The sequence below is a fragment of the Ochlerotatus camptorhynchus genome, unplaced genomic scaffold, assembly GCF_037179485.1.
Source record: "Ochlerotatus camptorhynchus isolate MF236.1 unplaced genomic scaffold, CSIRO-AGI_Acam_v1.1 ptg000241l, whole genome shotgun sequence".
NCBI lineage: Eukaryota > Metazoa > Arthropoda > Insecta > Diptera > Culicidae > Ochlerotatus > Ochlerotatus camptorhynchus.
Window position 1 is genome coordinate 702,603 of NW_027040731.1, and position 24,226 is coordinate 726,828.

Sequence of the window (24,226 nt, forward strand, 5' to 3'; positions counted from 1 at the left end):
CGAGTTACTGGGGCAGATTATTCATCACGAGTTGAAGGAGGAAGGCGATGAGGAACGAGTTACGAAGGAAAATAAGAAGGAGTACATTTCACCAACCAATCGTTCTAAATATTTTAAAATTTGATAGGTTAGATTGGTTTTTTACTCATTAGAGAGGTTCAGAACAATAAAAAAAGATCATATTGTCAAAGAAGAAAGATAAAATCAGGGGCGGCATTGCGCATCTCGAAACGAAAGCGTTCAAGCGTTCGTACAAAATGTCTTTCGTTTCGAGATGCGCAATATGCTTCCAGATAATGGACTGGTCTATTATAAACAACATATGATGTAAACATTCTTAGAAGTGGTGCCAGAATTTATGACAAATTATCTTTTATGTGATCTGCAGCCTGCATGACAAGGTGATTGGAGTGTGTCACAGTGTGTTTTTGTGGGTGTTAACACAAAGTGGCAGAGTGACTTCCCGAGCAAAGTCCAGCATCAAAATGACAGCAAATTGAAATCAAGTTTTGATATCAACATCAAACTGAAATCATAATTTGATTTCAGTTTACGCAATTGACAAATTTGATACCTTATTTTGTTTTCATTTTGCTGTACATTTGCTCTTCAAAAATATGTTGTTGCGGGTTCGTTTTCATTGCCTTAGCAATACCTCAAATTGAATACTTGTTATGTTATCAACAGGAAAAATGGATATCAAATTTGGTTTTCAGTTTGCTCTCACTGATAGCAGAAATAGTTTTCAATGTGATGTCACAGGAAGATATGTTTGCTCTCAATTTGAACCGTTAAAACGACCAAAACGACAGCAACCTGAGTAATCATTATCAGCGAAATTACAACATCAAATTTAGATTTCAATTTGATCTCAGACTTTGCTCGGGTTACCCCCTGGCCATGGGTCTTCAAATGTAGTTTTTCCATTGTTATGATTCTACAAAGAATACAAAGACCCGCTCCCCAGTTGCCGTTGAACCCGTTTTCCCAAAGGTGTGTTCAGAATAATTGGTCGGACACCGTCGAAAAATCGTCTCTTCTTGACAGTTTATTATGGCAATTATCAATGCACTGAAAGGATAGTACAGGTCCGCCATGTATCTCGCACAGTCTGAAGTTTGCTTATTAGATATCACCATAGGAGTAAAGAGCTACAGAGTCACCGTCATCGCCAATAAACAACTACGATCGCAGGGGGATCTGTCATTTACAGCGTTGTGTAAATCATGATTGCCAGTAAACATTGTATGTTGCCGCTTGACGTTTTGACAGCACGTTCGACACAAAAACACCATGAAACACCCAAAAATACACAAGAAACACAATCAGCACAATCACAAGGTGGCAGAGTGACTTACCTCCTGCCTTATACTAAATACGCGCCAGAATAAAAAAAAGTGTTTTTTTTTTATATTCTTGAAGTGTGAATGCACTACATGCACCGACAAACCGACATGAAACCTAAACTTAACTCTTGATCGATAATCCATAACGGCGGTTTCAAATGTGCAGCGATCCCATCTGTCAAAACCATAGAAATTTTTTATGTAGATAAAAATAATTTGCACGGAATAGATTAGAAACGAACCAACTCATACATTTTGTATGCGTGTTTGTGGCTAGGATACACAATTTTCGCGAACACGGCGGCAGATGTCAGTTTTGTGCTTTGATCAGAAATTTGATGATACTTTGTATGATCATTCATGTCGGTTTGTCGGTGATACATGTATCCAATTGATATATCGATGTGTTCATGCGAAGCTTATTATATATGAAGGCGACCTTAGAATGTACGTGTATGCACAGGCATTCTTGAAATGGGTCTTTGGATGTACAGTAGAGCTATCACCTTGCATCGCCAGGGCTAAGCTATGAAAATATGTGCAAAAAGTTTTCTTCCATTTAAACACACACACACACACACACACACACACACACACACACACACACACACACACACACACACACACACACACACACACACACACACACACACACAAACACACCCACACACACACACACACACACACACACACACACGCACACACACACACACACACACACACACACACACACACACACACACACACACACACACACACACACACACACACACACACACACACACACACACACACACACACACACACACATCGAAGAAAAAAACAAAAAAGACGAAAATGAGAAAACCAAAAAAAATATGAAGGACAACGGCAAGACGCCAGATAGTGAAAACGGAGGAGCGAAGAAGCGGAAAGTTGCAGAGATCACCAGCGTCGAACCAAGTGACCACAGCGAGTTCCAGTAGTAGCAGACCCCAAGTCGAACAGCATGGATCCCAAGGAGAGCAGCTAGGTGCGGTGCCATGCCAAATATTCACACCGAAATCCAGCAGTGGCAGCAAGAATTGCAGCTTGGGAGAACCAAAATGACGGAGGTTAGGAGGAAGATCGATGAACTCTATGTGTTCGTGAAGGATAACAACAACATACACAAGGAGGTCAAGCTACTTGCGGCGGTCATCAAATCCGGCATAGCTGTGGCAGATCGGGAACTGCAAGAATGGAGAAGAAGAGCCGCAGCGGCCGAAAAGGCTCTGGTTGAGGCCAAGGAGAATGCAATGCTGGCTGAAGCGCAGGAGACGCCGAAGGGACCAACGAATCCACGTCCGGAGAAAAGAGATAGGGAAGCGCCAGGAGACGAAGAGGACCCCAAAAAACACAAGGTCGACGAATACGGGGACAATGAACAAGAAGATGGAGAAGACAGTGATTGGCGTAAACTCGAAAACCAGAAGGAGAAGAGGAAAAAACTGAAGGAAGAGAAACAAAGGAAGAAGGAACAGAAGAAGAAGGAGGAGAAGGAAAAGAAGAATGAAGAGGAAGAGAAGAAGAAGACGGAAGAGAGGAAGAAGGAAGTCAAGAAGAAGGAAAACCCCAGGTATCGTAGGGAAAGAAGTAAGGGCTACGCTCTGGTTATCGAGGCGAAAGACAAAACGACATACGCAGCACTCCTCCGGAAAGTGAAAGAGGATCCGAAGTTGAAGCAACTAGGCAAGAACGTGGTGAAAACCAGGCGCACCCAGAAAGACGAGATGCTCTTCGAGCTGAAGAAGGACCCGTCGGTAAGGAGTTCAGCCTTCAAGGAATTCGTCGAAAAATCTCTTGACGAGGACGCGAACGTAAGAGCTTTATCGCAGGAGTCAGTGGTCGAGTGCAAGGATCTGGACGAGATCACAACGGAAGACGAGGTACGATATGCGCTGAAGGTGCAAGGCAATCTGGGAGATGTGCTTAAGGAAAGCTTACGGTGGTACACAAACGGCGTCGATACGACTTGCGACGGACGCAGCTAACGAGTTGCTGAAGATAGGACGAGTCAAGGGTTGGGTGGTCAGTATGACCCCTGAAAGCTATCCCTCGGGTTACCAAGCAAATGGAGATATGCTTTAAGTACATGAACTTTGGTCAGAAACTGCAAAGGCCCTGATAGATCGGAGCTGTGCAGGAAATGCGGAGAGAAGGGGCACGTTGCTAAAGACTGTATGAAGCAACCGGGGTGCATGCTCTGGAGAAAGGAGGACGGACACGGTCATATGACGGGAAGTTTCAGGTGCCCAGCTTACAAAAAGACGATAGCGGGCCAATAGTAATGGAGATAACCCAAATAAATCTCAATCATTGTGACACAGCACAGCAACTGTTGTGGCAGTCGACAACGGAAACAATGTGCGACGTTGCAATGATTGCGGAGCCGTATCGAGTCCCTCCCGATAACGATAACTGGGTGGCCGATAGAGCAGGAATGGCGGCAATACAAGTTATGGGCTGGTATCCCATACAAGAAGTGGTGACGAGGTCTTAAGAAGGATTTGTGATCGCCAAAATCAATGGAACCTTCGTATGTAGTTGCTATGCACCCCCCAGATGGACAATGAAGCAGTTTCACCAGATGCTAGATAGACTCACCGGGGAGCTCACCGGACGGAGACCAATCGTCAACGCAGGAGATTTCAATGCTTGGGCAGTGGACTGGGGAAGCAGATGTACCAACGCAAGAGGGTATAGCCTGCTGGAAGCTCTGGCAAAGTTGGACGTTAGTCTGGCCAACGAAGGAACCATCAGCATCTTCCACAAAGATGGTAGGGAATCCATTATCGACGTCACTTTCTGCAATCCGTCGTTAGTGGCAAGATTGAGCTGGAGAGTGTGTGAGGAGTACACTCATAGTGACCATCAGGCGATTAGGTACAGCTTTGGCCAACGGATACCTACGGCAATGTGGAAAACGACAGTAAGCAAGCGGAGGTGGAAGACGTTCCGCCTCATGGCCATGCGAGTCGTGAGCGCGTACAGAACAATTTCGACGGAAGCAGTATGCGTTATCGCCGGATGATACCCATCGTCATCACCTTGGCGGAGGACACCGAATGCTATATGCGAAGAGATACCAGACGAGTACGGACATTGGTGAGAACGGAGTCGATGGCTAAGTGGCAACAGGAGTGGGACGCAGCGAAGAACGGTAGATGGACACACAGGCTAATACCGATTCTTTCGACCTGGGTGAACAGGAAGCATGGAGAAGTCAACTTCCATTTGACGCAGTTTCTGTCTGGTCATGGCTGCTTCAGGAAGTACCTGCATCGCTTTGGACACACAACGTCACCCCTCAGTCCGGAGTGTGGCAACGTGGACGAAACGCCGGAGCACGTGGTTTTCGACTGCCCAAGATTTGAGGCAGTGCGAGTGGAGATGCCGGCCCTTAGCGCGAGAAATGTCGTCAGTGAAATGTGCCGGGATGAGAGGACGTGGAGCGTCGTCAGCAGAGCAGTGACGCAAATTTTGTCGGAGCTGCAGCGAAAATGGAGAGATGATCAGCGAATTAGAAACGCCGGCTAGCTGAGCTAAAGAGATGTGCTTGAGCACAGCCCCCCCCCGACGAAATACTCTAGGAGAGTTCCGGAGGGATAGTGGTTAGAGGCGAGTAAGGTTTTAGTGGCTAAGAGTCCCACACTGTGCCAGAAGGAGAACAAACACGCAACACAGAGACAGGCCGGGCTTTTGAAGCTTTCCTTACTATAAACGCAAAGCAAGATGGTATAGCCTGCTCGAAGCTCTGGCAAAGTTGAACGTCAGTCTGGTCAACTTAGGAACCATCAGCACCTTCGCAAAGATGGTAGGGAATCCATTATCGACGTCACTTTCTGCAGTACGTCGCTAATGGCAAATATGAACTGGAGAGTGTGCGAAGAGTACACCCATAGCGACCATCAGGCGATCCGGTACAGTATCGGCTAATGTACACCGGTGGAAATGCGGAGGACGAAAGTAAGCGAGTGGAAGTGGAAGACGAAGGTATTCAATAAGGATCTCTTCATCGAAGCTCTAAGGGTAGACAGCAGCGTCCTGGGCCTAAGCGCGAACGAGTTGACCGAAACATTAGCAAGGGCATGTGACACAACTATGCCGAGAAAACTGGAGCCAACGAACAGGTGGCGTCCAGCTTACTGGTGGAACGAGGAAATTAGCACCCTCCGTGCTACTTGTCTTCTAGCCAGAAGGCGTGCTCAGAGAGCAAGAACAGAAGCAGACAAAGAGGACCGCAGGGTGGTGTTCCGAGAGGCCAGGGCTGCACTGAAACGAAAGATAAAGCTGAGCAAGTCAAATAGTTTCAAGGAGCTGTGCCGCGACGCCGATGCCAACCCCTGGGGCAACGCAAACCGAGTCGCGATGGCGAAGATCAGAGGTCCATCGATGCCGGTTGAAATGTGTCCCAACAAGCTGAAAGTCATCGTGGAGGGACTTTTCCCACAGCATGACCCAACGAACTGGCCACCTACACCATGAAGATCAACGTAGATGAAGACAACGTTGAACAAGTCTCCAACGAGAAACTCATAGCAGCAGCGAAAGGGTTGAAAGCGAATAAAGCTCCCGACCCGGATGGAATTCCCAACGTGGCGTTGAAGGCAGCGATCCAGACGTTCCCGAACATGTTCAGGATGGTGCTGCAGAACTGTCTGGACGAGGGTCAGTTCCCTGATAGGTGGAAGGTACAATGTGCTGTTGCCGAAGCCCGGAAAACCGGCGGGGGATCCTGCATCGTATAGGCCAATATGCTTGCTGGATACTGTCGGAAAGCTCTTGGAGATCATCCTAAACATGCTGACGAAATGTACGGAGAGTTAACACGGATTGTCGGAGAGGCAGTTTGGATTCCGGAAAGGGAGATCGACGGTGGATGAAATTCGGACAGTGATTGACAGAGCCGAGAAAGCTTCCAAACAGAAACGGAGAGGAAATCGATACTGCGCCGTGATTACGATTGATGTGAAGATTGCATTCAATAGCGCCAGCTGGGAGGCCATCGCCAAGGCGCTCCATAGAATGAGGGTTCCAGGCTACCTCTGCAGGATTCTAAGTAGTTATTTCCAGAACCGGGTCCTGGTCTACGTGACAGAGACGGGGCAGAAATCGCTTAGAATCACGGCGGGAGTTCCACAAGGCTCCATTCTAGGTCCCACGTTGTGGAACGGAATGTACAATGGCGTGCTGACGCTCAAGCTGCCCAAAGGAGTTGAGATCGTTGGCTTTGGGGACGATGTCGTCTTGACGGTAACCGGTGAGACGCTGGAAGAAGTGGAAATGCTGGCGGCCGAGGCGATAGATACGATTGGTAACTGGATGCAAGGAGCGAAGCTGCAGATAGCCCACCACAAAACAGAAGTGATGTTGGTCAGTAACTGCAAAGCAGTGCAACGGGTAGAAATCACCGTTGGAGAACACACCATTGTTTCGAAGCGCGTGCTAAAGTATCTGGGAGTGATGATCGACGACCGGCTAAATAGCCACATCGAATATGCTTGCGAGAAGGCGGCGAAGGTCATCAACGTAATAGCCAGAATCATGCCGAACAATTCTGGTCCAAGTAGCAGCAAGAGGCGTCTTCTGGCTAGTGTGTCCTCATCGATACTAAGGTACGGAGGTCCAGCCTGGATTGAAGCGCTGAAAACGAAGCAAAACCAAAGGAAATTGAGCAGTTCGTTCCGGCTCATGGCCATGCGAGTCGTGAGTGCGTACAGAACCATTTCGATGGAGGCAGTATGCGTTATCGCCGGTATGATCCCAATCGGCATCACCTTGGCAGAGAACTACGAGTGCTATATGACGAGAGAAACCAGAGGATTACAAAAAATGGTGAGAACGGAGTCGATGGCTAAGTGGCAGCAGGAGTGGGATGCAGCGGAGAACGGTAGATGGACACACAGGCTAATACCGACTCTTTCGACCTGGGTGAACAGAAAGCATGGAGAAGTCAATTTCCACTTGACGCAATTTCTGTCTGGTCATGGCTGCTTCAGGAAGTACCTGCATCGATTCGGACACACAACGTCACCCTTCTGTGCGGAGTGTGGGAATGTGGAAGAATCACCAGAGCACGTGGTCTTCGAATGTTCTAGATTTGATGATGTGCGAGAGGATATGCTCGCCCTTAGCACAGAGAATGTCGTCGAAGAAATGTGTCGAGAGGAGGGCACCTTTAACGCCATCAGCAGAGCAGTAACGCAGATCATGTCAGCGCTGCAGCGAAAATGGCGAGAAGACCAACTAGAAAGTAGAAATGTGCTCACACAAGTGCGGATGGAAAGCCGAAGCCGGGAGAACTCTCCGTCAGAGTAGGCTGAATCCACCACCGGGGATAACCGAGTAGAACGTGACGCTGGGAGCTAAATGGCTCACAAATTAGAGAGAAGATCAGCGAATTGGAAGCGCCAATTAGCTGAGGTAAAGTGAGGTGCTTAATGCACGGCCCCCTCCGAAGTAATACGACAAGTGGTTCCGGGGGAAAAGGGCAAGGCGTCCAACGAGGTTTTAGTGCGGTAAGAATCCCACACACCGTGTAACCGCGACTGTGCGCCCAGTCGTCAAGCGATGGCACGATGGCCTTTTTGAAGGTTTCCTCCTTGCCAAAAAAAAAACACGCACACACACACACACACACACACACACACACACACACACACACACACGCACGCACGCACGCACGCACGCACGCACACACACACACACACACACACACACACACACACACACACACACACACACACACACACACACACACACACACACACACACACACACGCACACAGGGCTACAAATGGGATAACGATTGGAGACTACATACAATGAGTGGAGATAGCGGCCCAGAGGCCCATCATAATGGAGAAAATCGGAGATAAAAATAAAAATGAAGGAAATGAAAAAACCAACAAAAAATATATATACGTATGAAGGACGACGGCAAGACGCCAGACAGTGAAAACGGAGGAGCGAACGTGTTCGCAAAGAGCGGGATATTGCAGAGATTACCAGTGTCGTACCTGGGGGCTCACCTGGGGGCCACTGCAATTTCCTGCAGCAGCAGTAAGTCGCAAGGTGAGCAGCAAGGACCCCAAAGTTTCCAAGGAGAGCAGCCAGGCGTTGGGCTAAGCCAGATATTTACACCGATATCCAGCAGTAGCAAATCTCAAGAACTGCAGCTTGGGAGAACCAAAATGACGGAGGTCAGGAGGAAGATCGTCCTCGGACAAAACGTCCTACGTAGTTCTAGAATGTCATGAAAACCAGGCGAAACTAGAAAGGCGAGATGCTATTTGAGCTGAAAAGGGATCCTACGGTTAAGAGCGCAGCTTTTAAGGAGCTCGTCGAAAAATCTCTTGGCGGGACGGCGAACGTAAGAGCCTTATCCCAGGAGTCAGTGGTCGAGTGCAGGGATCTGGAAGAGATCACAACGGAAGACTAGTTGAAAAGTGCGCTGAAGGTGCAATGCAATCTGGGAGACGTACAGATGGCGATTCAGTTGAGGAAGGCGTATGGTGGCACGCAGACGGCGTCGATACGACTTTCTTCGGACGCAGCTAACGAGCTGCTGAAGATAGGCCGGTTGGGTCGTCAGTGTGCCCGTTGAAAGCTATTCCTCGGGTGTCTAAGAAAATGGAGCAATGCTACAAATGCATGCGCTTCAGTCACCAGGCGAAAAACTGCAAAGGTCCTGACAGATCTGATCTTTGCAGGAAATGCGAAGAGAAGGGACACGTTGCAAAAGACTGTACAAAAGGAACCGAGGTGCATGCTCTGCAAAAAGTAGGACGGAAACGGCCATGTGAGGGGAACTGGTATGTTGAAAAAAGCATAAATCAATACGCAGTATTGAAAATTCTTAAAATCTTCTAGGAGTTTAGATCTTGAAGTTCTTTATACCCAAAACATTTTGTGGGATACAAAGATGTGTAATTTGTAATTGTAATTGTTCAGTGCATAGGCTGTGCCTTCCGCTAAGAAGGCTTATCTAGGGACCAACCCCCTAGTCTATACACCTACTGTCCTTCCCGTTGCACTCGTCAGCTCGTGCGATACTCTAGACACACATGGGTGGTCGTATCCGGGTCCTCCCCTGGGTAGGCTCGTGTCCGTCCAGGTTCTGGTACAGTAACTTATCTATATGCATGGTAATTATACTTTTAAAACTCACCTTTTGATTATAATGTCGAAAATGCTGAAACTAAATAAAGGTTAGCGATCCATATAAGGTGTGTGCTGCGACGGAGTAGTAATTGAAGGAAATGAGGTTCTGATGTGAAGTATAGGTAATTCTAAATTAGGTAAATCAATTAATCATTAGCTGCTAACAGTTACTAATAAATGGGTACGATAAATCACTCATCAATGAGTATTGCCACTCCCACTGAAAAATGGGCAAAACCTTAATCATAAATGGATATTCGATTCCTACCGTGTATTTAAAGTAAAGTTAGGATCTTATCAAGCAAGCACACACCTTTTACGATTCTTATCCTACTTACGGTTTCCTGCACATACGACTTTTCCTAGATACAAGCTTCGTCCAGTATACATTGGCTGTCTCCAACCGGCATGATCCTTTCTGCTTCCTCTTGCCGGTGCAAGTTTAATTCTTCTTTTCTTGTTCGAATTTTCTTTTTCTCCTATTGATCTTCGTGTTCCCATTTGTCCTCAGGCAGTTAATATTAGTACATGATAGGAACAAAGAAAGAAAGAAATAGAACAAGTTAAGTGTGAGCCGCATGCATTGGTTACTTATTTGGGTCATGGTGTTGTCTTCCCTATTTATTTGCCTCTATTCGCTCTCATATCGCAACGTTTAACTCTGGATCAACAATAGAAAAGGGCCCATCAGCACTCGCAAACAAACCGCTCCAAAGCCCCCCACTCACAAAGCGAAGGCCACCCACGCAAACCAACACCATCATCGGATAGGGGAAACTTCCACCTACACGAAGATGGTGTTGGCCTGCGTGAGCAGCCTCCGATCCGTGAGAAATGGGCTTTGGACGGTCTGCCCACAAATGCCGATGGGCCCCCCTCCATTGTTGATCCAGAACTCACCCCCTTCCCTCACACTATTATGGTCGGAAAAGAGAACCCATATTTAGTAATCTATCGCGAACTGCGATGCAGAAGATATTAATAGCAAACTAATCTGGAACTGGTCTAAGACATATGACCCAGTGAGTATTGACACCTCACACTGTTGTGAATGAGCACGGACGCGAGATTTACTAGAGTATTAAATGCAAAACGCAAATTCAAAATAAAACTTGACAAGTCATCGTCAATCCCCTTATTCTTGGGCAGGGTCTGACGATGTGAATCTGATTTTGATCAGTGAACGGGCCTCATATGGTACATTTTCTCACTATGAACATGTCATTTCCAGCCTATCTGAACTATTTAATAAATGGAAACCATAACATGGGTTACGCTTCCCCTAAGCGGGCCCTCCGCATCCTATCTCTGTCTTATCTCAAATGCCAATGGTTTGAATGTATCAATATATACATTGGAAATGACGTTCAATCAAATAAACCCATACCCCACTCACTTGGCCAGGCTTCAGAATCGTCCAGTGGGCAGTGCGCTCTACACTCCAAGTTCCCTTTCTTTCAAATTCACCCCAAATTTGATATTTTACCCCTTTGAGTGTTGATTAATCACAATGAAACATTGTGACAGAGCACGGACTTGAGGTTACTAGAGTATTAAATAATCTAGGTCCTATTTAGGATTATATCTGAAAAATCCAAATTTGGCCAACGCCCACCATTTTGTGGGATACAAAGATGTGTTACCAAAATATTTAAATTGTATTGGAGATATTGTACAGGTATTAACATAAGTTCGATTTTCACTTTTGAGTATTTTGAGTCTCAGTTCAAAATATAATTTAAGGTTATCAATACGATTATTCGACTTATCAATTCGATGATAGAATGGGTAAACCTTAGGGAAGCCACATAATATAATTGCCCAGGTAACAATTTTGTTTTTATCATGGTTTTGAAGAGGCCTTATGGGTTTAGAATTGACTTAAAGACCACATTGAAATCGGAAATGTTGCTTGTGTGGTTTGGAATATTAGGTTTTTCAAAATTCCTGGAGGTCAGATCTTTATTTTTTTTTATTAATTTATATATTTTATTATTATATATTATATTATTATATATATCATATTATTATATATTGTATTATTAAATATTATATTATTATATATTATAATATATACAATAGTAACTTTAACACTCATTGATCATTCGTGACTTATCCCGGTTAGATTACAGAGTTATAACATGTTATAGCGCTATCTTGATGGTGGTTTCTGTGTTGCAATTATTTGACAACCGTTATAACATGTTATAACTCTGTAGTCTAAACGTACTTTTATGTTCATAATAATGATGATTGCCCCTAGGTTTGAGCTGGATGATTTATCTCTAAAATAATCAAGTACATTGACTTCAGCGTGAGAGGTATGGATTCAGATCTTTATATTTTACAGGCTAATCAAGGTAGGGTAGAGAACTACTTCGGCCTAATCGTCAATTTTGGGCCTATCGAGCAGAAAACTTCAAATAAATCCATGATTTCAGAGTTAACAAGTCAATTATGCGTTTGGTACGATACTTCAGTTAATAAGCTACCGAACGAAGTCAATGAGAACGCGTGATATGAAGGTTTGCACTCATTATTCTTAAAAACAAAAGAAGCGCTCCGACTGAATCAATTTTTATCTTCATCCGATAGGCCGAAGTAAGTTAATTGGCGTTTCAATGGCGTTGCAATGCGTTAGGCCGAGTTTAGAATCCGTAGGCCGAATTTGGCGTCAAGAAGCAGTGTTAGACAATATCTCAACGATTGGTTTATCTTCATCAAATCTTACGGAAAGGTAAATAGATTTGGAAGCCATCAGTAATAATAACATTCCGTTTGGTGTTGAACTGCGCTAGATTAAGAAAGCTAAGGACGGGTTGTGTTTAATTGGCCGGAAATGGGGTAGTTAACCCTATTCTACGATATCCTGACTAATCTGGTGTACCTGATTAGCACAAAGTGCAAAAATTATTTTTATTTTATCTCTGGACCAATCATCTCATGATTTTTTTAAGTTCTTTGATTGTGTGCGGTGTCGAACATTTGCATGTCAAGCATGATCGGGTATGCAAGGAGTTTGAGATCGGAAATTTTTTTAATTGGCATGAATTTGCTTCTCTATCTTCAAGTAGCTTCGTGACAAGATATGTCTCGGTTAGGCTTTATATTAACACTACTTTACTCGGAAAACTGTAGCAAAATAATTCAAAAAATGTTCATCCAATGACAACCAAAAGAAATTCTAAAAAAATACTCTGTAAGCTATCTTGGTTGCTCCACATGCTCAAACAAGTGAAAGAAAAGAATAGATTTGTTTTGTAATTTTGAGGAATTTCGATACTTTACCACAGTGAAAGCATAATATGAAAATTGTAAACAGAAGTGTAAACAAATGAATATAATTGTGTATATTAAAAAAATGATTGATTCCATGTAAAATTGCCAGTTTTATAAGAGTTTAAATGATTCTTGAAGATCAACACATCTCGATTGAGAAGCTGAGCGACCAGAACTACACAATCTGGAAGTTCAAAATGCAGCTTCTAATGTCCCGTGAAAGAGTGCTGAAAGTTGTGTCGGAGCCGAAACCTGCGGAACCTGATGCTGCGTGGCTCGCAAACGACGAGAAGGCGAGGGCGCTGATCGGTCTGGCACTGGAAGAGAGCCAGCTAATTCACGTGATGCAGACCACTACGTCGAAGGAAATGTGGGACGCTCTTAAGGGATACCACGAGCGGTCATCTCTTTCGAGTAAAATCCACGTCATGCGCCAGATGTTTGCTACCCGGATGTCGGAGGATGGCAATATGGGAGAGCACCTGTAGGAGCTCACGTCGTTGCGGCTTCGACTGATCGCACTTGGTGAAGAAATGAAAAATCCGTTGTTCGTACCCTTGATGCTGTCGAGCCTGCCGAAATCATACGATGGCTTGATCGTGGCGTTGGAGAGTCGACCAGATGCAGACCTCACGGTCGACTTAATCAAAGGGAAGCTGTTGGATGAAGGCCGACGTCGAGCGCAGGAAGGTGTAGAAGAAGAAAAAGCACTGGTATCGAGTGGAGGTAGTGAGAATAGTAGATTTGAAAGTGAAAAGAAAAATGACAAGAAGAAACTGTGCCATTATTGTAGTAAGAATGGCCATTTTCGGCGAGACTGCCGGAAGTTGGTGGCTGACAGGAAGAAAAAAGCAGCTTGTGAAAAGGCCGTGGCCGTTGAAGCAGAAGATAGTGTGGATCAGTGTTTGTTCGTTGGGAGAGCTGAAGAAGCCGGGTTGTGGTACTTAGACCACACTGGTGCCACTTCTCATATGACAAACGACGCATTACCTGGAGAAGCTTGACAAATCGAAGCAATCAGCAATTTCGTTGGCTGACGGCCAATGCATCAAATCGACTGGTGCAGGAAGTAGCAAGCTTGTGTCCGTGAACGGAAATGGTGCTCGGATGAACGTTTCGCTGGACAACGTGTACCATGTGCCGTCGCTCGCAACAAACCTACTTTCGGTGAGTAAAATTACTGATTTGGGGTTTCAAGTTTCGTTCGATAAGACTGGGTGTAAAGTCCTGAAAGCCGGAAATGTAAGGGTGGCCTATATCACCTGCAGCGGTTTCCGGAGCAAGCCAAGTTAGCGTATTCGAATCATGAAGTTTCCTGTTTACACCTGTGGCATCGTCGGCTTGAGCACCGTGACATGGAGGCGGTAATGAATATTGTGCGGAATGATTTGGGACACGGTTTAGAAGTGTCTGTCTGTTTGCGAATCCTGCTGTGAGGGCAAGTTGAGCCGTGAATCATTTCCGAAAGTTTCATCTTCGAGAGCTTCAGTCGTTGGTGGTTTGGTGCACACGGACTTGGGAGGAACCATGGGGGTGCCAACAGCGCGCGGTAGTCGATTCTTCATGACAATGGTGGATGACTATAGTCGTTATACGGTTATCTACCTGTTGCATAAGAAGTCGGAGGCCGAGGAGAAAATTCGCGAGTATTGTGCTTTGGCACGCAACCAGTTTAGGCACTATCCGAAAGTCATCAGATCGGATGGTGGCGGAGAGTATGGCAGTAAGTCTCTGCAGAAGTATTTTGCTGATCATGGAATAGTGCATCAACGGACGGCTCCGTATTCGCCTCAACAGAATGGGGTGGCCGAACGCAAAAACCGGTACCTCGTTGAGATGATGCGGTGCATGTTGGCGTATTCGAAGATGGAGAAGCTGTTTTGGGGCGAGGCGATTTCGACTGCCAGCTACCTGCAGAATCGCTTGCCTTCGTCTTCGGTAGAGTCTACGCCTTACGAGCTGTGGTACGGGAGGCAGCCTGCGTACGGATATTTTCGAGCATTCGGATCGGAAGCCTTCGTACATGTTCCGAAGGAGAAGCGCCGGAAGCTGGATAAAAAAGCGGAGAAATTGGTGTTCGTTGGTTACGCGGAGGGGCAGAAGGCCTATCGGTTCGTGAATCTGGAAACGAAAGGAATCACCATTAGCAGGGATGCGAAGTTTTTGGAACAGTGCGATGTTGAGGTTGCCAAACAGGAGCCTTCGACGTCAGGAGGAGTAGTGGTAGTGTCACTCGAACCTACTTCACCGCTCGAGAATCTGGCGGCCGGTACAAATGATGCCGAGGAAAGTGTTGGCGAAATAAATGATACCGATCTTGATGCAACGCAGTACGACAGCGCTACAGATGAGGAACCATCGTTCCGAGGTTTTCCTATGGATGAAATCGCACGCAGATCCGGTCGTCCGAACATCGCGCCAGTCCGGTTGATTGAAGAGGCCTATGCAACGAGTACTGTACAGAACCAAGGAATCTGAAGGAAGCATTAACCTATAAGGAAAACGCAGAATGGAGAGCAGCAATGGTGAACGAGTTGAAATCACATGCGGAGAATGGCACTTGGGAGCTGATAGAGTTACCTGCAGGACGGAAGGTGGTAGGTTGCCGCTGGGTCTTCAAATTGAAGCGGAACGCAACTGGGGAGGTGACCAAACACAAGGCGCGTCTGGTGGCTCAAGGCTATTCGCAGCGGTTCGGCGAGGATTACGATGAAGTTTTCGCTCCCGTCTCGAGCCATACGACTCTTCGCATGATGCTTGCTCTAGCTTCGAAGAAAAAAATGACACTTAAGCATTTTGACATCAGAACGGCCTACTGGATACGAGGAGAAAGGCAAGGAGCACTTGGTTTGCCGTTTGAAAAGAAGCATATATGGACTCAAACAGTCCGCACGTTACTGGAACCAAAAATTACACGGTGTTCTTGTGGACATGGGTTTTCAGCAGAGTAGTTCTGATCAGTGCTTATACATGAAGATCGAAGATGGGAAGAGGGTATTCCTGTTAGTGTATGTTGACGATATAATGGTTGGATGTGAAGATGAAAAGAAGATTGACTCAGTGTACCAATCGTTGAAGAGACATTTTGAGATCACAGATCTCGGAGACTTGAGCTACTTCCTGGGACTGGAGGTTAAGCGAGAGAAGGGTGACTATAGTGTGAGCCTCGAAGGCTACATCGATAAACTTATTGACAAGTTTGGATTGAGAGATGCAAAGGTTGCTAAGACGCCAATGGATGAAGGGTTTTTGAAAGTGGAAGATACGAGTGCCTCTTTCGCTGACGAAACGAAGTTCAGAAGTTTGGGTGGCGGCCTTCTGTATATTGTTGTGTGTGCTAGGCCGGATATTGCTGTTAGTACGGCGATTCTTGACCGTAAAGTGAGCGCTCCTACGGAGGCATGCTGGGTAGCAGCGAAGCGAGTAGTTCGCTATTTGAAAGCGACTAAACATTGGAGGTTGGTGTACAACGGATCTGGTGGTGGTCTGATCGACTATACTGACGCTAGTACGAGGAAATCAACGACTGGATACGTTTTATGCTATGCCAATGGGGCTGTTTCATGGGCCAGTCGTAAACAGGCCTGTGTTACTTTGTCGTCTATGGAGTCAGAGTATGTGGCTCTGAGCGAAGCTACGCAAGAACTTGTTTGGCTTCGAGGATTGGTGAAAGAGATAGGCGAGCGAGATGATGGTCCTGTGACGATGATGGAAGACAATCAGAGCTGTATAAGTTTCGTGAATTCCGAAAGGACCACTCGTCGATCAAAACACATTGAGACAAGAGAATTTTGTCAAGCAGCTATGTGAGCAGGGTCTCTTGAATTTAGAGTACTGTCCAACTGAGCACATGGTGGCTGACGTGCTTACCAAGCCCCTGGGGACTACGAAACAACGGAAGTTCTCAGGAATGCTGGGACTGTCATCGAATGGTGGCACTATACGTTGAGGAGGAGTGTTATGAGTATAACTGCCGTGCCACCTTACTCATTCATCTTGGTTGGTGGCAACCAGGGGTTGAAACAGTTGACGTTTTTTACTACACTCGCTTCGATGTCGCGCGCGACAGTCTGTTTGTATTCGTACACTCATGCTCTACTGTTGCCTCTCTCACACAACACAAACGGTAGAATAACATTCGAACAAAAAGAAAATTATCAAATAACTATCATATGACATGTGTGATTTCGTTCTAATTCCTCAATTTTGGGTAAAATAAACCATTTCTGATCAGAAATGTTATTACTAGGACATCATTACTTGCTTTTATCAGAATTCACACAAACACAACATATGAAGCTCTTATTATGAGAAAAACTAAAATACATACATTCGTGACGGTCTTCGGCGACAGTGTCGTATGACAGAGCCTGTCATATGACATATCAGTTTGGTACTGTAGTATGATAGCTTGCTTTGTAAGTGTCGGAGGCAAAGTCAGTCGATTATCACGGAAAATGTGTCGACGACCGTGACCGCTTACAAGACTGGTGGCAACACTGTGAGAAGAGGAAGCAAAAAGGTGCTGTAGGTGCCATTTTCATTCGTGGTCGAACATTCGAAGTGTTAACATCGTTTCTTAAGTTTCTTTTTATCGTTCGTGAACTAAACTCGGCCTTTCAATTCTGATGAAAAACTCTGACCAATAAAATTATGGCCTAAACGACTACGATAAAACCAAAAATGTTACTTAGGATGAGTATACATTATCTTTCCCGGTGCGATTTGGGTTTTCCCGCATTTTTCCCAGTTTTTTCCCGGCTTATCCGAATTCCCGGTTTTTCCCGGATTTCCCGGTTGGATGGACACCTTGTAAGATGCTTCAAATGTGGAGAATTTGGGCACAAAAGCATGGATTGCAAAAAATGTGAGAGATGCTCTAGGTGCACTGCCCTGTGCGGCATAACAGTCCCATTAGCATTTTAGGCGATTATGAGTTATACATTGGAATCGATTGTCAAGTACCATCACTTTACAATGTACACGAAAAAAATCCTACTTTGTTCAGAAAATGTCGCGAAAAATAACAAAACTATGTTGTCCCATCCATAAGAGCCCATGGAGAAAAAAATCTTCAACAGCGTTTTTCTCAGCTTGCTGTTTTAACGAATGGGACAACTATGCTGAAAAGGGCAGTGCAGCCAACAATTATTATTATTTAGCTTTATTAAGGAGGCTTTAGCAGCCAACAACACAAAACGTCGGAGTGTACGTCAACTGTATTGAAATGTATTAATTGTTTGAAAATAAATAAAGAACGTAAAATGAACTTGGACGTCAACCATGCCTCATTTAGCTCGGAATGTTTGCTCTTTAAAAGATGTTTTGATCAGAAGAAAAGCAGCTGACAAAGTCCAGGAATGTGGATTAATTCGATTTTTTGTATTTGAATATTGCGGGGTAGTCAACAAACTACGTAGCATTACGTGAGATTGTTGAGGAAAAACGTCCTCTTTTAGTTTTATTATCTGAAAATCATATTGTAAAAACTGAAGATTTTGATCAGTATAGTATTCCGGGATATATTGTTGCTGCTTGTTTGTCACGTTTTAGACACACTGGCGGTGTTGCTATTTATGTCAAAGAATCAGTTCAATTCAACCTTCGTACCAAAATGTTATTGATGGCAACTGGTTCTTGGGCATTACAGTTGTACGTGACATGAAGATGGGTAATTATGGTGTTTAAGTTTTAGAGAACTGGCTCGAGACATTCCTTGATTCTATTCTAGTAAATTAAATATATTGGCTGGTGATTTTAATATTAACTGGCGTGATAGCCATAATTCGAATCATTTGAATAGCCATAATTCGAATTCATGAATAACCGATCATGAGACCTTAGTGATTAATGTCTTAGACCATGTTAATGATAACGATAATTTTGTAAAATTGAAGTGCTGGAGGAAATATTCGAAGCAAGCTGTTTCGAATCTTGTTGAGAGGAGCGTGGATTTTCCATTTGCGGCCGGTAACTTAGATGAATCTACAGCTGTTCTTAATAACGCTTTGAAAACGTGTACCAATCAACTAGTTGAGCAAAAGCTTGTTTCTTTGAAAAACTCGAACAGCTGGTACAATTTGGATCTTTTGCGTCCTAAACGGAAAAGGGGCAAATGGTACAAACAGTTTTGTAGATCAAATAATGACAATCATTGGAATAGGTACACAATCGCGCGTAATAAGTATTCACAATCGATAAAGAAAACTCGTTGTGAATATTTTCAAAGGAAGATTGATCAGCATGAATAGCAAAGAAAATGGAAAATTTTGAAATCTTTATTAAAACCTAGTAATTGCAAACCGCGGTCCATAACATTTAATGGCACATTAGAACAGTCAGAACAAGTAATTGCATCAAAGTTTAATGATTATTTTGTCGAAAGTGATTCATTAATTAATCAATCCATTGAATTGGTCGATGAACCTGACGAAATAAAACAGCCAGCTAATAGTAGTTGTAGATTTGAAGGTTTTCACCGAATTACATTAGATGAATTTTTTTCACTTATCCGCCATTATAGGGCTACCATCTTAGGAACCGCTTATTCTATCGCTTGATGCCAGTGGGTTGGTGGAGCGTTTCCATTATCGGTGTATTAAAGATGTTTCGGCAGTCTTCTATTCAGTTTGCTATTATTGATTCGACAAAATTGTCCAAGCTACACCGCCCAGTTTAGTCCCGGTTAATAATGTTTTGTAGCGTTGAGCTGGAGTGCCCCCCAAGTTCCAAAGTATGGCGCATCTTGCACGTTATCACATGTCAAATTTCAAAGACCTCGAAGTTGTGATCGGAGGTAAACTCTAGTAATAATATTTAACCCAAAGCACTGGTATAGAATAAAATTTGGAGGAAATGAATCCTTAAGCATGATATTAGTTAGCATAAAAATCCATAGCAGTCACCTTCTTAAATAAAAAGAAATCAGTAACCTTTCCTTTGAATCGATTGGAGCATCAATTAATCTAACGCTGATATTACTAGTTAAAAAAATTAACTTGAACCTTTGACGAATGATTTTTATGTAAAATCGTACGCTGAATCCAACAATATAAATATCAATTATTTTAACGCTAAATTAGAGGTAAGAGATTTTTCGTTCGATCAATTAAACATCAATTGTCAGTGAGATTAGTGGTATTGTTATTATTTAATAGTTTTTTTTTTAAGTTTTCCTTAGAAAAAATGAATTTCTGCTAATTTTTTAAGCAATGTAAATAAAAATGTTTATTGTGGTTCTACCATTACTCTCACGGAAAAAAAAGTTGTAATGATCGAAATCAAATTTTATCACGTTTAATTCGGCGTTAAAATATTAATTATTACTTCATTACAGCCGGAGGTATTTGTGGTTTTAGTAAACAGGTTTTTTTTTAAAGTGATATTTAATTTTTTAGCTATATCTCGAAATCTATCCTACTGAGATTTATTGGACTACATTTTTGGATTCAGCGCACGATTTTACATGGGAAATGACCATCAGCGTACAACGTTCAAATATGCTGTAAACTAGTGTATTTAAACGAGTATATCTGTTTTGGACTCCTAGTCAAGCAACTTCTAAATAAATACTTTATTCAAGACATGTTTTTTTTTCATTGATTTAGATCGATTTACATGCATGTACGGATTTTGATTCATCCTCAACACAGTGTACGGATTTCGATTCAAAATTGTACGGATTTTGATTCAATCGTAGAACGCTGTACGGATTTTGATTCAAGAGATGTGCAATTTAAATACTTTTTCTTATAATTAAAGGTAATTTTAAGACCTGGTGTTTGCAAATAATGGTAAAATAAAGATAAATGTATGGGGAAAAGATGTGATACAGAGCATAATGTGATAGTATTATTTAGTATTGACCATTAATGATTCTTTCGTGCTTAGGTGTACGGATTTCGGTCCCGCACGGTAGTCTACAAAGGTTTGAGCCTCGCGCGCGTATTACGGATATAGAGGACTGAATTTAAAATTTGATAAATAAATGCAATTTTGAAGCTCATTTGGAAGATACCTTGAATTAGTAGTAAGTTTTCTGGCAAATATTGGGGGTTCGTGAGCATTTCTGACATTGCTGAAAATTATGATAGCATCAGATTGCCGGGTTGCTAGTGTAATAGGATGCTTTGTTGATTGTTCATTAACTCTTGATTGCTTGTAATACTTATGAATATTTTAGGTGGACAAAAAGGCGAACTAAGAGGTGGACGCCTGAGCTTTTCAACATTTATATCGCTGTGAAGCAACTGTAAACTCTACAGGGAATTTATATCTGTAGCTGTAACCAGTTCTATTTTGTTTGCAAGTCTGGTTAAATTGTCATATTTAATTATCTTAAAGATAAATCGTCCAGCTCAAACCTTTGTAGGGGTAAGAGGTGGGCCCAGACAACCAGAATGTACGTATATTTAAAGTTGTTTTCGTGATATACAAACATATATACAAACAAACAAATCGTATAGAATGCAAAAATAGGCCCTATACCTACAAAAGTGGAGGCCATATACGTGCAAATTTTAATTTCTTTTTAAACGAGTTGATTTGACATTATATACGATTCAATCTGTAATAACAAATTCAATTTGAAAAACCTTACGATGTAATCCGATTTAATTTGTGATATAGTACGATGAAAAAAAGATTCGTCGTAAATAAGTCGGAAATTTGCATTCTATACGATTTAACTTAAACATAATGCGATGTATGTCATACTTATATGCGATGTTGACTGAAACTGTAGTTATTTACGATACTTTACGTACATTGCTATACGACTTCTGGTTGTCTGGGGGACCATCATCATCATCATCATCTTTACACTTTTTCCGACTCGAGCTGTACGCGGTGGAGAAAAAAAACTGATCGAATAATCGGTCCGTCCGCCATATTAGCTTTCTAATTGTTGATTTAAATTTACACGAGTATGTAAATTTAAAAAAATACATTTAAAATTCGATGTTCTTCGATAAGTTTTTACATCGCGTGGAGAATAATTTATGTAATTTTATGAGTTTTATCATGCTCTTTTAATGGAAAATTAAATTGAAGCGATGTAATTTTAAAATGGCTTTGGTTTACCTGTCACGTAAAATTGCTTTTTTTTTGCTGTGAACTAACAGTCAAAATATCGATCAATTAATCATTTCCTGATAAGGAATAAGTGCATCGAACACATTATGACATTAGACTGAAGCTCGCACTTTTTCACACTTTAAGTCAGTGCGCAAAACATTCAGCTTCAATGAATCATTTTCATATGAATATGAACTGCCATCTGCCTCATCATTCTGCCTGAATGATTGAGAGTACAGTTTGATGGGAATTTCGTAATACTTACCGTCAGAATGGAATACACTTTACGAATAAATCCCCTTCTAATTGATTGATCAGTAAAGTCAAAGCCTTTAGCACTTTGATCTTCGGGATCATAGTGTTCATAATTTCCACCCGGGGCCATTGCTGGTTGTCCTATATATCCTTGATCTTGCGGAGGGTATGAGGGTTGAAACATGGGTTGTGGCGCGATACCTACACACATAAAAATCAGATTGTTCAACTTTCCATACACAGTTCTGAATATACAAACACCATACCTGGCTGAGGGGGATAACCCGGTTGAGGGGGGTAGCCCGGCTGAGGTGGATAACCGGGATAACCCTGTTGTGGTGGGTACGGCTGAGATGGATAACCACCTTGATTATAGCCTGGCTGTTGTGGAAAACCGCCTTGATTGTATCCTGGTTGCTGGGGATAACCGCCGTAGTATTGATGATTAGGATCTGAAAATAGTTATTGATCTTTAGATTAGGACATGGCGGTGAAATAAAGTATAAATGAAAACTTCACTGAGGAACCGTTCAAAATAATAGTGCCCGTACGATAAACGTCAGCAATCTCTATTAACCTAGAGTCGGTGTATAATGAGTCACGCCAAGAGTGAAGCCAAGTCTACCTATTGAACTGTCAAAGCGGCTACCTATCGTGCAAAGTAAATAAACATTACGATGCTATGAAAGGTTCACGAAAGGTATTGCAATAAAATATAAAATATAATCGAAGAAATGAGCATAAACACGCAGTGAGCGTTAAATTGTCATGGGATACGCTCGGTAATGATTAGTAATGAGAATTTCTACTATTTTTTGTTAAGATAATTTGACAAAATCACTGATATAATGATTTACTACAGCCGCAGTATTTTTTCTCTCGCTAGAAGTCATTTGAAGTTGTTGTAGAAGTCCTCTGTTGCCAAGTGAAAAGAATTGGAATCTTTCGAAAACCGTGATGCGAGCTCAACTGTTTTTCTCTTGGCGTGACTCATTATACACCGACTCTATATTAACCGACTATCGCTGACAGAAGGTTTTGTCACGCAGTGAGAGGTAGAGCCATTGACGTTGACGGCGACTCTGTAGCTCTTTACTCCAATAGTAAAATCCATAATCAAACGTCAGACTGTGCGTGAAACATGGCGGACTTCGTACTATCCTTTCACTCCACTGAAAATTCTCATAAGAAACTGTCAATCTTTGCTAGAAGAGAAGATTTCTCGCGTCACTTTTCAAATAGACCAATGTAACAAATGTAAACAAATCGAGTTAAGCGATACAAAGTATTGCGCTTCTATCATTGTATGTGATACAAAAACATTCATCCAAATTTACTTTCATTTATTTAAGATAATCATTCATCAAACATTGTCCAATGTACAGTTTAAAATGATGGGTACATGATTGTTACTTCGGTCATTCGGACTGCCTAACATGATTGGTGCTCATTTTCCAAAGGCGGGGCCAATCTAAAGTTAGGTACTATACTCTGAAATCTGTGAAAGGGAATCTAGTATCATGTAGACAAAACGTCCTGTGTAACACTCATTGATTATGTCATTGAGAAAAATCGTCCAATGTAACATGTTCAATGTACAACTCGACTTGTCAAAACGTCCTATGTGGTTTTTTCTATGTTGTAGCATGAAATTCAAAGTAAAATTGATTTTACCGTTTCTTCTGAATTTTCAACGTTATTATACACTGACTACATTAAAAATAGTATTGCAAAATGTATTGTTTTTAAACAGTTAAAATAATAATCTGTCGAACTTCAACTTCGATTTTCTCAAAATGGTGGATATGTTGCATTGGTCTATTTGAAAAGTGACGCGAGATTTTTCGGCGGTGCCGTCAACGCTAATGGCAAACGACTATCACCAGTAATGGTCGCTGCTCACAGGCAAAACGTAACCCTCACTGCTGATGATGAAAAGCACAACGAAAATATTGAAGACTTCTGATGAGAAAAAGCGAAACGACAGAAGAAAATGAAAACAATAGACTTCTCTGACGTTTATGAATTGGGTGAATTCTACGGATGTCTTGCACTAAAACTTATAATTTTCCCCAAGTTCTGCACTA

General features: G+C 42.8%; 1 protein-coding gene across 2 annotated transcripts in view; it reads right to left on the minus strand.

The window, feature by feature from the left end:
* The window catches only part of LOC135704462 (protein lifeguard 1-like), a 29,132-nt gene extending 6,628 nt beyond the window's left edge, over positions 1–22,504 (minus strand). Inside the window, exons 1-2 of one of the 2 annotated variants that reach the window (XM_065225939.1) lie at positions 22,424–22,504; positions 22,150–22,340 (exon numbers count right to left, since the gene is read on the minus strand). In XM_065225939.1, the coding sequence (XP_065082011.1) occupies positions 22,150–22,323 (174 nt within the window). In that variant the 5' untranslated portion in view covers positions 22,324–22,340; positions 22,424–22,504. Of the gene's footprint in view, positions 1–22,149; positions 22,341–22,405 lie in introns of both variants that reach the window. The other variant, XM_065225940.1, reaches the window with a different exon arrangement.
* Positions 22,505–24,226: the final 1,722 nt, after the last annotated feature.